Below are 15223 nucleotides of genomic sequence, written 5' to 3'. Positions count from 1 at the left end.
GTTGAATCCAAAAGGCCATCTTGTCAAAACAAAGATCTTGGATCGGAACAACACCATTGTATCTTTGAAAAACCACTAAGTGTCTATCGAAAGCCCACGGTGCTCCATGCATGACCTTCTCTGCATCCACGTCCATTTGAAAAGCTAGCAACAATATATTATCTCCTCCATCAGACACCTCAAAGCTACCCCGAGTACGCCATAGTGGTCGAAAAGTCTTTACTACCACCTCAACATTTAATGATCTACGAGTAAAGAACTTAGCAGCTAAAACGAAATCTAATTTTTTTCCCCCTTGAGAGGTCCACCTTAGTATCTTCAACCTCCGACAGAGACAATGTTTTCCACTTTTGAGCCAAATCCTCCATGTTGTGACCTTTTGGATAAACACGGCCACAACCCAAGGAAAAAAAAAAACACGCACAAACCCTACTAGTTCTACAACTAGAGGGTACACAGTGTCCTTCTCAATGAGAAGGGAAACTCTATGCTACAATGGAGAGAGCAGGGCTTCCTCCTCCTGAGAACTCTTGTTTTTGAACAGTAAGAGTTTGTTAAGTTTTATTATGACAAATTACAACTTATCCACATGTAGTTTGGCCGAAATTTAAGTTGCCTATCTGTGGTTTGAAATTTAATACTTTACCCACCTGAGATTAGTTCAATTAAATTTTCTTAACCCACATCTGTTAAAAACATGGTTAAATATGTGATTTTACTTCACTTTTATGTTTCTCTCCTCCAAAAACATAAAAATATAATATCAAATTAAATAAAAAAGAATCAAACGAAACACTTGCATCATGAGATTTCGAATCACATGTAAGAAATTTAAATTTCGGTTAAACTTCAGACGAGTAAAATGTTAAATTTTAAATCACAGATAGACAACTTAAATTTCAACCAAACCATAAGTTGATAAGTTATAATTTGCCTTTTTATTAAAAAAAATAGATTTTTTTTTTTAATTTTAATTTTTAAATGGAATATGCGGTCAAATAGAAAGTCATGATAAAGTGTTAAAATTCAAAATACCTTAAATATAGAATTTGGATATTATCTTTGAAATTGCCTCTTTTTATTAAAAAAAAATTGACTCTTTTTATTAAAATAAAATAAATAAATAAAAATTGGACGTGGTTTTTTTTTTTTTTTTTTTCACTAAGTGTGCTATTTACTTGTAAAAGACTTTGTTATCCTTAATTTGAAGGATTCCATTTTAAATATTAAAAAAAAAAAAAAAAAAAAAAAAAAAAAAAGAGGCTTTATGTTGTCATATTGAATAGTCTAGACCAAAAAGAGAAAAAAATCCTGTTATAAATAGTATAAAATAAAAGATAAAACAAAAAACAAAAAAAGGAGAAAAAATTCAAAGTATCCAGACCATTTCTCCTCTTTGTTAACATGGTCTACTTTATGTTTTTGTTAGTTTTTCTTTTTCTCTTTTCCCTCTGAAGTCCTTAATATTTTCTGGGGGGAGCAACTTTTTCGCAGGAAATTGTATCTGTATAACACTTCTGTCTAACATTATGAAAAATTTTAATTAACATTATGAATTTTAACTAACATTATGAATTGAACTGTTTAACAACTCAATAAATTACAAACAAAGTGCAAAATACAAAATCAGGCCAGAAAAAGAGGGGGGGGGGGGTGTGGTGATGCAGAAGAATCAAATAGATTGAATGGGGATTAAAAAAAAATATTGAAGCAAATATTCCTAAAACACTTTAATCATGAGTAATGGATGGCCAAGCAATCTACGAGGACCAGATAATCCACAGCATTTCTTGCTTCTGAAGCCCTTGGTGCCCATTAAATCGCAATAGGTGGGCAAAAGGATTTAAGCTTTTCTTCTTCTTTTTTTCCTTTTTTTATGGGGGATTGGTAAAGCCCATTTCTAGCTATCAAATTTCTTAGGCTGGTGCCATTGCGCCATACTTCTGGCCAATGAACTGAGTAACGAGACTTTGGGAGGAGCGCCTTTCTTCCCATATAGTAATTTTTTTCCTCCCAAGTACGACTTCTCTGGACCCATTTCCTTGCATCTTTCAATCTGCGGAGTGAATAAAATCACTAATGTTCAGAAAGTAAGAAAAAACAACTAATATGGTGCTCCAGTATTTAACTCCAACTGTTCTTATTTCCACTTTTTCCAACCCTTTAAACTATTAATTCACAAAACAAAAGGGCAAGCATTTAGCTGTACCAGAATGAAATAAAACGCTATAATTTTTATTTTTTAATCTGAGCTCTTCCACCTTAACTTGAAAATCTTCCTGAGTATCTTATAAAAAATAAAAGCTTCTCTAAACAACTAAATGGGTATGCAAATCCTAAAGAGAAAAGAACCGAAGGGAACTATTAAAATGAAAGGAAAATTTTTCATCTCTAAGCCCTTAGTAAAATCCCTTTTGAACATACACCAAGCACTGCTGGCATTTTACATCAATCTGAAAGTTTGAACAAAAATTCTCAGGTTATGTGGAATTTACAATCCACAACCTAAGATATACAATAGATCATAAAATGAAGAGCAAATTACAACTTACATAACTGTGGTTTGGCTGAAATTTAAGCTACATACATATGGTTTAAAATTTGACATTTTATCCACTTAATGTTTAATTGAAATTTAAGTTGTCTACTTATGGTTTGAAATCCCATGATGCAAATGTTCCACTGGATTCTTTTTGATCTTGTATTTTTATGTTTTTTGTGTTTTTGGAGGAGAGAAACATAAAAGTTAAACAAAATCACATATTTAGCCATGTTTTTAACAGAGATGGGTTAAGGAAATCTAATTGAACTAACCTTAAGTGAGTAAAGTGTCAAATTTCAAACCACATGTAGGCGACTTAAATTTCAGCCAAATCACAGATGGGTCCGTTGGATTCTTTTTGATCTTGTATTTTTATGTTTTTTGTGTTTTTAGAGGAGAGAAACATAAAAGTTAAACAAAATCATATATTTAGCCATGTTTTTAACAGAGATGGATTAAGGAAATCTAATTGAACTAATCTCAGGTGGGTAAAGTGTCAAATTTCAAACCACATGTAGGCAACTTAAATTTCAGCCAAATCACAGATGGGTTAGTTGTATTTTACCCTAAAATGAAATACTAGCTGGTTGGAGAAATAATGCTTTTGAAATAATCAAAGATCTTAACCAGCTTACCTTACTTATCTTTCCATTCTTCAAATGATACTGGATACCAGACCAATTGATAGACTGAGATAAATGAGAACGCATTGCAGAGACAGGGTACAAAAAGTTATCCACTAGCATTGCAATGAATACCTGCTCAATTGAAAATCATTTTGATTACATTAGTAACTAATCATCAGTCATCATCATGATGTCACAATCATATAAGTCAAATTAGGTTTGGGTTTATGCTTAATCTTTGGGCCTTTTCAGAAATATTGCCTCGTAAGAAACCCTCACACCTAGGATCCCTTAGAACTTCAACACAAAAGTAATAGCATATCTGTAATATGAAGTTCCAAATCCTTTCACTGGAAGAAGAGACTTAAAAGTACTTACAAGAACCCAATTGTAAGAAGCAAGCGACAGTTTAGGTGCCTCAGGAGATAACACGTTGCATAGGTGAACTTCTATCCTTGTCAAGTTCCACATTGAAAGAAGTTCTACTAAAGTACATATAGCTAGGTAGCCCACCAGTAACAACCCTGAAAAAAGAAATAGCAGTTAGAAAAGAAAAACTTTTTACATAAACTAAATCCAACTCTCAAAATATAATAGTGCACTTCCCTAGCTATTGCTAACAGAAATATCTTATCAAGGATTTGCAACATATCATGACTTCGATTGGAATATCAGGTTGCAATAATACAATAACCCCCCCACCCCAAAGAAAAATGTGTAACCTTTGTTAAGTTACTGAAACAATCCATGTTTTTTTCCCCAGATGGGGGTGTTAATCAGACTACGATTCTAAGAGTTCAAATTTGCCACATAAACATAGTTCAAATGTAGAGTGTCGATAGGGACTTTGCCAACCCCATATTTATCTTAACCTTCCTCATTAAGGTTGAAGGCCCTATTATCAAATGATTGTATAAATTAATAGTATGAAACATTCATACTGAGTTGTGCACTGAGTACAACCATTTTTTAATAGGCATTCACCAAACTTTATCCTGCATGAAAGGTCCTGCACATTGGTTTTATATAAATCAACACTAACAACCTACTTAAAAAGGAAAAGTAGTGTGCTCACCACCAGAAGTGAAGGAAGTTTCCTCGAGTGAATACCCTTTAATGTAAATTCTAAGTGCTGCAGTAATATGAATCATAGACATAATGTATGGTGCTACGAATCCCCATGACAGGTAGCAGTGGGATGTAAACAATGCACGATTCATTATCCAATTAACATTCGTTGTGTATGACTCCAAAACAAATGTCTGCTTCCTCAAGTAATTCCAATACCTAAACAAGAAGCCAAGAATTAAAAATGGAAAGAAGTGTAATAGACATGAGCATAAGCAAGTGAAAAAATAACAAACCTTGAGAAGCTAAGTTCACTTGAAAGGGGGTGAGGAAACACAGCAACCGGAGGTGATGTAATGAGCCTCTTGTGAGCCCCTGGAAAGGGGAAAAATAACATCAACAATTAGAGAAACGTCCACTCTGCACCATGTTGAATAGGAAATAAACATAGCTAGACCCTGTACTTGATGAGAGCCATAGCACAGACCCTTATCAAAGCACACTAAAATCATGGAGAGAACAAAAGTAAAATATTTTTAACACTTCAGCAAACAAAAGTATCCACTATCGCCATATATGGAGTAACTTCTTAGCAGAAGCATATCAATTGATCATCCAAGAGCAAGCGTTCTCACACAAAATTACAGAAATAACATTAACATGGGAATATAAAGAAATTACAACATCCAAATAACAGAAGTCTGATAACACCACCATGATCCCAAGATGACATTAAATGGTGGATTAAAAACCTAGTACTTACCTAGGACTACAAAAACCCAAGAAAAGCCAATGAGTGCTGGCTAAAATGGCACTTCCTCTCCCACAAGAATGGGTGGAGGGGTCATGGTTTCAAAACTACTTGTGCCTCATGTGTAACTTACCAATAAAAAGATAAAAAGAAAATAAAAATAACCAAGAGAAATTCCATTTCAGTGCTCTAACACACGTGCTAAATTGTTAGACACAAAGTCACCAGCATTTAGTTAATAGGTAATCTTAACAGCTAATGACAGAACAAAGTTGTGATCTGTGTAGATCAATGCTTCTAAGTCTGCAAAAGGATTGCCAATAAAATAAAATAAAAATTAAAAAAAATTACTGATGGATTCATTACCAGCTATAGCTGCAAGAGTCATGTCATCAGAGTATCCACCATCTCGAAGTCCCGAGACCACACCATACCGGTCAAGTCTAAAATCATCAGCATGCATCTGCCAACAATCTAGAAAAATCAGAACATCTAAATTATGTGAATGCAACACCTACAAAAAAGGTTGCAGTTAATTACCATCATGCACCCTCCCCACAAAAAGAATGTTTTTCCACCAGTAGCAAATCCCATTGAACAAGGCTGTCAATCAGAAAGGGAAGACAAATTGTCAGCTATGTATGACTTGAAGGATTTATTACTTAAGTACCATTAAGGAAAGCTAACAGCTAGATGTCATATAAATATCAGCCCACTATGAACATGACCATTAACATTCCAAGATTTTCTTATAGGAAACTAAAATCAAATGCAATAAAAAAGCTCAATACCACTAGTTGTAATAAAAAAAATGCAAGAAAACACAGTTGCAATTGAAACTGATCATCTATATAACTCTGTCCTCACTGCAATTCAAATTCAAGAATTTATAGTTCACTCATTAAAACTGTTATCTCTCTACTTGTTAGTGCATTGGAATTTCCAAAGAACACTCATGATTATGTGTTTGTTTATCTTTTTGTTACTTGAAATTCACAAGAGAAAAAGACAAGTTACTTTCCGTCCTGTGTTATGGTTCCCATTCTGTTGTAGATTTTATGGATTTTCTCTCTTTCTTATTGTAACTTTCATTCTTTGTAATTCTTTAACACTACATCATGTATACATCCGTGTACTAGAGGCAGTGCCTCCTAATCAGTAACACTCATTACCAAAAAATAAAAAAAATAACACTACTACTTAGTTTTCACATAATTTCTAGGACATATTACAATGCAGTAGTAAGAATCAATCAAAATGGTGCATGTTCCTCACACATAATCAATTACCACTTTTTTTTTATAAGTAGTATTTTTTTTCATTCAAAAAAGCATAAAGGGGCACCAACCTAGTACACTGGGAGTATAAAAAGGTACATAATTGTTTACCATTTGTTATTTGCTTGAGATGCTAGAAAAATTTCATAACAATTTATTTCAACAAACCCTACATATGAGCCTCAAAGACTCACTAAAGGTTATAATAAGGCAAACACAGGAACACCCTACTCTTTTACCTTCTAGTAGTGCCCAGAGTAAATAGAGAAGACATTCAAAAAATGAGAAAGAATCTTGCAAAAATTGATAAAACAGAAATGTCTAAATTAGCCCTATTACAACAGATTAACATAACACACACTATGACCTATTAATTTCTCTTTGTTAAGAACCCTAGTTATATTTTAAGCAAGCCCATGCAGATGATGCAGTAGCTTTTACACCTAACAATTTCTGGTTACATGTTGAAAAGAAATAAAACCCTACCATGAACTACAAAATAGAAGTGGACAAACATGTACACATAAATTAAGAAGTTTGGGAAAAAGAAAAGGGAAAAAAATAAAAGAGGAAGGGACGCGGGAGCCTCAACTCATAGATGATGCCTTACCATGTGATATTCATAAATGCAGTAACTCCCTAAACTCCCTGAAGGTAAATCAAGAGGGTATCCAGTTTGAATAAATATCTGCAAACCAATGCCAACAAAGTCAAGAACATAAAAAGAATCTGTTAAGACCAAGGCACTCATTACCATAACAAAATACACCTTAAAAAATAAGTACAAGATAAATGATTTTTTGTAAATCCCAGGGAATTAGAGTAGAGGGCATTTGGGAGTAAGTTTGCAAAATCATACATCAGGATTCTTTTCCATCTCAGCAGTGAGAGCTCCAATTGAACCAGGGTGCAACCTAACGTCATCATCCAAAAATAATACATACTTGCTGTCTTTATGCATTTTCTCCACTCCAACCTGCACAAGAGCACATCATATATGACTTTAGTGTTAACAAAAACATCAGCTGATAGGAAAGATAAATTATGAAAGCCTATATGACATCTTACAAGATTATTTTAGTCTAAATAAGCTCAAAATTCCATATCAATTTGTTAAGGCAGGGCTGCTCTGCTTTCAACATACCTTGCAGAAACATAATATAAGAGTCAATCCTATTTAAAATCTAGTCTTATCATTTTTTTTACTGGTAAGTTACGGGTCCAGTGGATCTTGAACCCACAACCCTACCCTTCACCTAGCACTTATAAGGGGAGAAGGTGCCAATTGAACTAGAGATCATTGGCTAAACATCTAGCCTTCCCATATATTCCCACTCAATTTATAAAAGAACAAAAGTTTATTATTATTCTAGAAAATAGATACAAAGACAACATAAGTTCATATTATAGAAATATTTTGACATAATACATATATTTTTAAAAGAAGAGAAAAAAAAAAGTGTAATCAGAGGCCTTTGCCTTCATTATGCATTGGCAAAGACCATATACCAAGTTGCAAACTTGTTACATACCAACTGATTGTGAACTTTCTGACTGCAAGTAGTTGACAAACCAGCTACGATAACCTTAGCATCAACTTCATCCTGCACATATTAAACATGAATACAAGTAAGGAAATGTAACTAAGGTAAAGAAGTTCTAACAAGTTCACTAGGCACCCACATATCATGAAAGATATTAGAAGGCAAGGTTTACATTTCAACATCAGTGCTAGTGGCACTCAGGATCACAAACAATGTATCCAGTCATAATGTATGCTGGGATGTTTCTTACCCCAAGGGGTAGCACAATCAATTCAAGACAGTGCCTTGAGAACCAGAGGTCACTAGTTCAAAATCTCCACGTCCCCATCCCTTTGGTCCAAAACTTACTTATAAAAAAATATGTTGTGATGTTTGTTCTCAGTATTTTTTTTTTTTGATAAGTGATGTTTGTTCTCAGTATTAACACAGCATATGTAATCAGAAAAGTAAACAACAATCGTAAAAACATATATACCTTAAAATCTGATATTAACGAAGATACAACACTGTAAGCAGGGTCTTCTGTACTTTCCAACACAAAAAGAAATTCTACAGGACCACCGTAGAGAGATGTAATCTGCAACCATTCATGAGAAGGAGCCATGATGAACAGTTGAAAACTTCAGACCAACAAAATTATTTACAATTAGAGGGGAAAGCTTCAGCATAAATATAAAACAGGTACAAGGATTTCAATGGTAAACATGCCTAAGTATCAGCTCCAAGAAGAAATTGAAAATAATTTTGTCATCCAGAAAGAACTCTTTATCTGTACAGAGTGATAGTGTCCCAGGAATGTGTGTACAGAGACACACACACACAGATAGATCTAGAAGCTATGATAGATGTTCAGCATATTATGAATAGACTTGACTTATTTTTCCTTCTTGTTTTTGAAAAAAGAATAAAATGAGACTTATTTAATTAAAAAGGGCACATGGAAATGCACATGATAAAAACCTCACCTGACTTCTCCAATTGTGTAGATTGTGTTCTCCATAACCCTTCAAAGGCATAACAACTGACACTCTGGGCAGATTCTCCTGATTAGTGTGCTCAAGTTTATTAATATCATGATAAAGAAAAGCAAAGCTATTGCCACATCGCATACTATCCTTCATCTGTTTGATCTCCCTATTCCTGTGAGAAAGAAGTTGGAGATAGCTCAAATAGCAATTTTGTGTTTCTATACTACAATGATAAAAGGGAATTAATCATAGAGGCCATGTCACTAATTCATTAATAAAATTTATCCACTGAATTTTTTTACCTGACATAGGCCGCAAAAGCCCACCCAAGAGCAAGAATTAAGCATATTAAACATCCCTACAGCACAAAAAAAAAATGGATTCATATTAGAATGCAATGAACTCAGCATAAATTTATCCTAAAGCATCAAGAGGATGGGAATACCACATTTTTAAACACCATTAGTATTTAGACAAGTAGTTTCTCAATGGATATTATTGGAGACTACTTACAGTAATAGTAATAAGGATTTAAATGACTAAGTCTAGTATAAATTGCACATCCTCTGAAGTGTCACTGATGGAACTACCGAACTAGACATCTTTGCAAAACCTAATTCCATCTAGCTTTTTTTCCCCCTATAGTCTAATTCCATCTACCAGTTAAATAATTGTTCTGATTTCAACTAAGGTTGCATTTGGATTTGAGGATTTAAAAGCAACAGAGTTGAAGAACAACTGTTAGTATAAATTGCTCTATATAAATTTAACCACACATGATGAATTGAATTTAGAGATTTTGCTCAAACAAAGACACTTATAATATTATGGATTTAAAATGACCTCTTACACTTAATCATTTCAAATCCATGTATTAATAAAACTTAAAGCCACCCATAAATTTCATTAATTCAATTTTATGCCTTCATAGCTTAGTTCCAAAAATTTTTTAAATCCAAACTCATTTCAGGCTGCAGTTTGAATTTCCTATCTCCCTAACCTGTCCACTTACAGGGCTTCTCCTTTTTAAAAGTTTAAAGAATTAGAGACTCATCAACTACTGAGAACTATAGCAGTAAATAGTAATATCCATTGACTACAAGAAGAAGTCACCATAACCAGCAAAGACCTTTATCTCTGAGTATTGCGCTATAATATGTATATATATATTAATAACATAAATAGAGGATTTTAAATCTTCACCATAGGTAATTATCTAAAATAAATTGGAGATAAATTGTCGTCGTAAACCCAGATTAACATTGACTTCAATTTTTGTGTCAAATTTCAAACATTGAATCTCCATTAAGAAATTAAAAATTGTATTCATGCTTCTGCCATTTGCTACGAAACGGACCATCCCGATCTGAAGCTAGTTCGATGAAAAGCTTCAATCTTTTACCCTAAAAAATATTCAAAATTGTTTATAGCTATTTAATAAATAAAATTTAAAAAAAATAACAGCTCAGCGACAGGAAAATAGAGGAATAAGATAAAACTAAGTGGTCCACCGTTTGGTTGCCGAGAAAATTTAGAAAAATAAGGAAATGAATTTTGAAAAAGCCAAATGAAGCAACTTCGACTCAATCGAACCAAATATAGCCAAATGGCTCTGTTACATGCACCAAATTCAAAAAAAAGAAGACAGTAAAGAATAAAAACTATCAATTCCTCAACTTTCTCAGCAACCAAACGGATTTTGGATCTGAAAAAAGAAACCACGAGTGCGAAGCGAAGAAGGGTATTAAAAAAAATAAAAAAATAAAAAAGCAAACCTGGATCTGAACGAAGACTCCGAGAGGGCTGCAAAAGGCTCTGCTTAGAGAGAAAAGGAACGCATCGAAAGCGTCCAATGCAGGCATTGTCGCTCCCTCTCTCTCTTTCTCAAAAATCACTCTCTCTGTGCCTATGCTTTTGAATAACGATAATTATATAGAGATATATCTTTCTTACTCTTAGCCAGCCCTAGATTTTAACTAAACAAACACTCTTATCTCTCTCTCTCTCTTCTTTCTTTCAGAAACAGCAAAACATAGAGAACAACCATGGGAGAGGCACAAAGATTGAAGAAAAGGAAAGGGGTTAGTGTGTTAAACCGCCTTATTTTTATATTTCCTTTCGAAGAGCTTCTTTTTCTTTTTTGGATAGATCTTTCGAAGAGCTTCTTAATTTGTCATTGACCACTTTTTTTTTTTTTTAATTTTTATTACTATTATTATTATTATTATTATTTTAATTTAGAGTAGGGAGTTAAAAACAAGAATGAAAAAACAAAAGAGGAAGAGGGAGAGACCGTTGGATAGGTGGTTATTTTTTATTTTTATATTTTTATAAGGAAAAACAGAAACAGAAAACAGAGATATATTAAAAATCTAAAATAATTGCAGCAGATTAGATTAGTGAGTTGGAATGAAACCGTGAAAGCTGGCACGTGCAGATTAGTTGAGTTTTTTGGGTGGGGGTTTAAGGAAAGAAGATGCTGCTTTGTGATTCGGATCTTCTTTTCATTTGCTGTCGCTTTTCATACCGCAGTATCGTCTCATTTCCTTTTATTTTGTCAACCTTCTTCTATGCTAATTCCACGCTTTTTTCTTTCTTCCCTTTGTTTTGTTTTTGAATTCAACAGCACAGCACAGCATAGCTTTGAATTCAAAACAATAACATCACCAAGGAAGCTTTGTCCAGTTTTTTATTTTTTAAATTTGTAGTTCAATAACTATTGTAATTAGGAGATGGATTTAAACCTTACTTCTTTTTAATAAATCATAAAAAATAATAAAAAACTCTTCAAGCCTAAATTTCTAACATTACACCACAATTTCTTAATATGCCAAGTTTCCAACTTTAAATGCTTCATCTCTCCCATGCATACGGTTTACTTTGATGAAGTTGATTTTCCCCCTCTTTACAAAGAAAGATGACATACATGCTTATCCATTTGGGTAGCTTGTAGTTTCAAATAACTTATTTGAATAGTATTTATGTAAAGAGACAAGTTTTATATACTAAATATGTGATAATAAAAAAATAAATAAATAAACTAAAAGTTAGTTTATTTTCAAAATGCTTGTATAGTTAATTTGTTAAAAAAAAACTGAGATAAAATGCAAAAAATAAAAAATAAAAAACAAAACAAAAAATAGCATACTCGTTATGGAGAAATTATACAGTCCTCATAGTAGACCACATCATTTGTCCACCATTTCTCATTATGGTCATTAAATAATTACTTAAACTTACAAGCAGTTTCACTCTTCCAAATGGACTCTTTGCGTAAAAAGTTGTGAGTTGAACTCCATACGAATGTGCCGCCATAGAAACTCACTAAAAATTAAACCTTACAACGAACTACAAGAGATAGCACAAGAAATTCATTAAATCCTCTCATTGCATTGGACCAACTCAAAAAATAAAGTGTGTGTAGATCCTATTTTAAAAGTGGAAAAATAAAGAAAAATTTTAAGTGAAAGAATACATATTCTGAAAATTTCACTTGACATAGGGATCACTTAAGAGAATGACATGAGAATGATGGACATTTATGCCCAATGTCTTATAATTTTATTAAAATGTTTACTATAGCAGAATTAAGTTCGAACAAGTGAAATTATAACAAAATAACTATTTTATGTAGAATTTTGCATAAAAATAAGTTGATATAATTTTCTCCCATTTCTAACCGTTAGTAATATTCGTAATAGAGTCTTAAAATTTTTGCCCCAGCATAAGCAACTTTTCAAAATGTGTAGTTTTGATGGTATGTATTCATTATTTATACATAGTCATTCAAATTCAGTTTTATTTCACAAATTTTGGACACCTTTTAAAGAAATTCACATAATTCTCTTGGGAGGTTTAGTTCTATCCTAAAGATGATTTACCTATTTTTCTTAAGCAAACTGATTCGAGTGAGGATAAATATGGTTTTAAAGAAAGTGATTTTTCATTTAAGCCTACTTTACAAAAAATTTTACAAATTGCTGATGTAATAAGTGGTTATTAGTAAATGAAAAAGTGAGGTTAATGGCATGCCTAGATGAAAACCAATAAGAAACTGATCACATCAACAGTTTATAAAAATGTTGTTAAATAGTTTATGGCTGTGTCATTACTCTTTTTCTTTTGATTTCCTAACAGAAATTGATTAACCACTTTATTTATTTTTTTTTCTGTGTCTCCCCTTTTCTTAGTGAGCTTATTAATGCTATAAAGTTTCAGTTAGGTTGGCCATTTATGTATTTAACATCTTCATTATATATGCATACCGTGGCAGTAGCAAATATTTGAGTGCGTTACTTAGTTGGCCAAAACATTATTACTATTATTATGAGCATAAACATACTTGAATCGTGTACGACATTGCATTGAAAATATGTTGTTTTTTACTAGAATATTAGGTGTGGTGATGTTGGAAGAAACCGTTGTTAGACTTTGGGAACAACAGCGATCGATTAGCAAACCAATTATAAAATCTATTTAAGGGATATATTTTTAAATATATCTTAATTTGTTCTTAAGGAATTGTCATGTGGATCCGTGGGGGTGGAGTGTAAACAGATTCCAAGCTAAGATTTTTTTTTTTTTTTTTTTTTTTCCCCTCTTTCCCCTGAATGGATTCCAAGCTACTTTGTTTGATGTACGTATATTTTTAAAAATATTTTCAACATTTAACAAGAGCTATAAATAATTATTACATGAACATGCTGTTACATTGCGAAGGATTAGAAGCATACATGATACACCTAGGGAATCCGCTAAAATAATTTTATTTTAGTGACTGAAAAAAAAATAAATAAATAAATAGACATTTTAGTAAAGAAGTTTCATAGACATTTTAAAGGAACGGAGCTTGATTGCTTGAAAGGGTTGGTAACTTGTTCAATTCTACCTTACATGACTGTATTTAGCAAAATAAATAAATAATATGACTATATATCAATATATCTACTAATTGACAAACTCACTTGCTACACAATACAAGTAGAAATGCCTACTGCATAAAAGCATTATGTATTTTTTCTTTAAATAGATATAAAATATAAATGACAGAATTATAAAATTTGGAATCATTATAGTGTTACTTAGACCAACTCAAAGGGGTGGCACCACAGAGTCAGCCAATTACATCGTAATTGTCATTCACACTGAAAATGTGGAATAGGAAGCAAGTTCTTTGTCAAGCAATGGGCTGTCAATGAACTGGTTTAGCTTAAGATGCTATCACAAGGAAGTGATGGACCATATTATTATTTTGCTAATCGTGATGGACCATATTAGAAATTGGAAATTGAAAAGAGAAAGCCTATAAACACAAAAAAATAAAATAAAAAAAATCCACACTTGACAAACTGACATAACAAATTATTAGTGGTAAATAAAAGAATGATTTTATTAATGTGTGCCTGAGGATACACAATAATTTTTATTTTTGAAAAAAAAATTTTCAAGAATTAAAAAAACATTAATAGTTTTTTTAATTTTCGAAAAAATATTTCAAAAAAAGAATTACAACAATAACTCAATTTAAGTCTAGATAATTATAGAAGAACTTCTAAAACTTTGTCAACTCATTTATCATGAAAAAAAATTTGTAAATGCTCTTGTGTCTCGACTAAGGGAGGCATATATTAGTGCCTCGTTCACATGGTTTTGCCAGCTCTGCGGTGCAAAACCCATGTTAGGAAGAGATAGAGTTCACCATACCACGTGGCCCATGGAAATTTGAACCAATTTGAAACATTTTCCTGGGACTGGTGAGGCACGATTTATCATTATGGTTTATGATTTGGAAAATACCATGACAGAACTGTATGACCTGACCTACCAGTCTTCTTCACTTACAACTACGATTCCTAATGGATGCATGATTGGCAGTTGTTTTTAAGTTCTAAGTTCTAATTCATTCAGATTGGTTCTATTTTTTTTTTTTTGTTCTATTTTGTAACATGTGGATTGAGAGGGCCAATAGCCTAATAACTCTTCTGCGGATTATTGGAATGTTAGGTTTAATTAAATGAAATTTAGGAAATATAGTTAAATTATATTTTTCTTCTACTTGTAATTTTAGTTCACCTCTGTGCGTCCACCATGAACACCATGACTAACCACTGCCCGGTGACCAAGGCCTAGCCTTTCAGCCCACACTCTACAAATTATATTGTTTGGGCCCTTAACGTACGAACCCAATATCATTTTGGGGTCATTACAAATTGAGTCCTTACAATTGGCGTCGTTTGTGGGAAGAGCTTGTGCGTTGGCACAGGCGGTGGATCGAGCTCCTGTCAAACAAGGGCCTACGAAAGCCCCTCCATCACTTCCAGCAACCCGTTATTTTTACCCTAATATAAAGTTCCACTAGGGGCTACGCTTTGAAGCGCCAGTGGCGCGGACAGTTCTAGGGGTTTCCAACGTCATGTCAACGCCCCACACCTTAGCCGAGGGGCTAAT

The 15223-nt window shown here is 32.9% G+C and overlaps 1 protein-coding gene across 2 annotated transcripts; it reads right to left on the bottom strand.

Annotated features, from left to right (window-relative positions):
- Positions 1 to 1571: 1571 nt before the first annotated feature.
- LOC115975635 lies at positions 1572 to 10961 on the bottom strand. 2 transcript variants are annotated; one of them, XM_031096500.1, is made up of 15 exons: positions 10552 to 10633; positions 10134 to 10179; positions 9079 to 9134; positions 8774 to 8948; positions 8284 to 8385; positions 7797 to 7868; positions 7124 to 7240; positions 6875 to 6952; positions 5528 to 5590; positions 5354 to 5450; positions 4533 to 4611; positions 4244 to 4455; positions 3547 to 3692; positions 3178 to 3300; positions 1572 to 2056 (listed from the first exon to the last, which is right to left on the bottom strand). In XM_031096500.1, the coding sequence occupies exons 2-15, from the start codon at positions 10134 to 10136 to the stop codon at positions 1901 to 1903; spliced, it is 1479 nt and encodes a 492-aa protein (XP_030952360.1). In that variant the 5' UTR covers positions 10137 to 10179; positions 10552 to 10633; the 3' UTR covers positions 1572 to 1900. The 2 variants fall into 2 exon arrangements, with proteins under 2 accessions (XP_030952360.1, XP_030952359.1); XM_031096499.1 differs by lacking the exon at positions 10134 to 10179 and having other exon boundaries at positions 10552 to 10961.
- Between the last annotated feature and the right edge of the window lie 4262 nt (positions 10962 to 15223).

Source organism: Quercus lobata, chromosome 2, assembly GCF_001633185.2.
Source record: "Quercus lobata isolate SW786 chromosome 2, ValleyOak3.0 Primary Assembly, whole genome shotgun sequence".
Classification (NCBI taxonomy): Eukaryota; Viridiplantae; Streptophyta; class Magnoliopsida; order Fagales; family Fagaceae; genus Quercus; species Quercus lobata.
This window is presented reverse-complemented; position numbering and strand designations above follow the sequence as displayed.

Bases quoted from the DNA above. Each gene is read 5' to 3' on its own strand.
- LOC115975635 (XM_031096499.1), bottom strand. From the start codon at position 10,638: ATGCCTGCATTGGACGCTTTCGATGCGTTCCTTTTCTCTCTAAGCAGA. The intron at 6,953-7,123 runs GTATGATTTTGC...ATTGGTTTGCAG, and splicing joins AGATGGAAAAGAATCCTGAT to ATATTTATTCAAACTGGATA. The intron at 3,301-3,546 runs GTAAGTACTTTT...TCAATTGAGCAG, and splicing joins CTTCTTACAATTGGGTTCTT to GTATTCATTGCAATGCTAGT.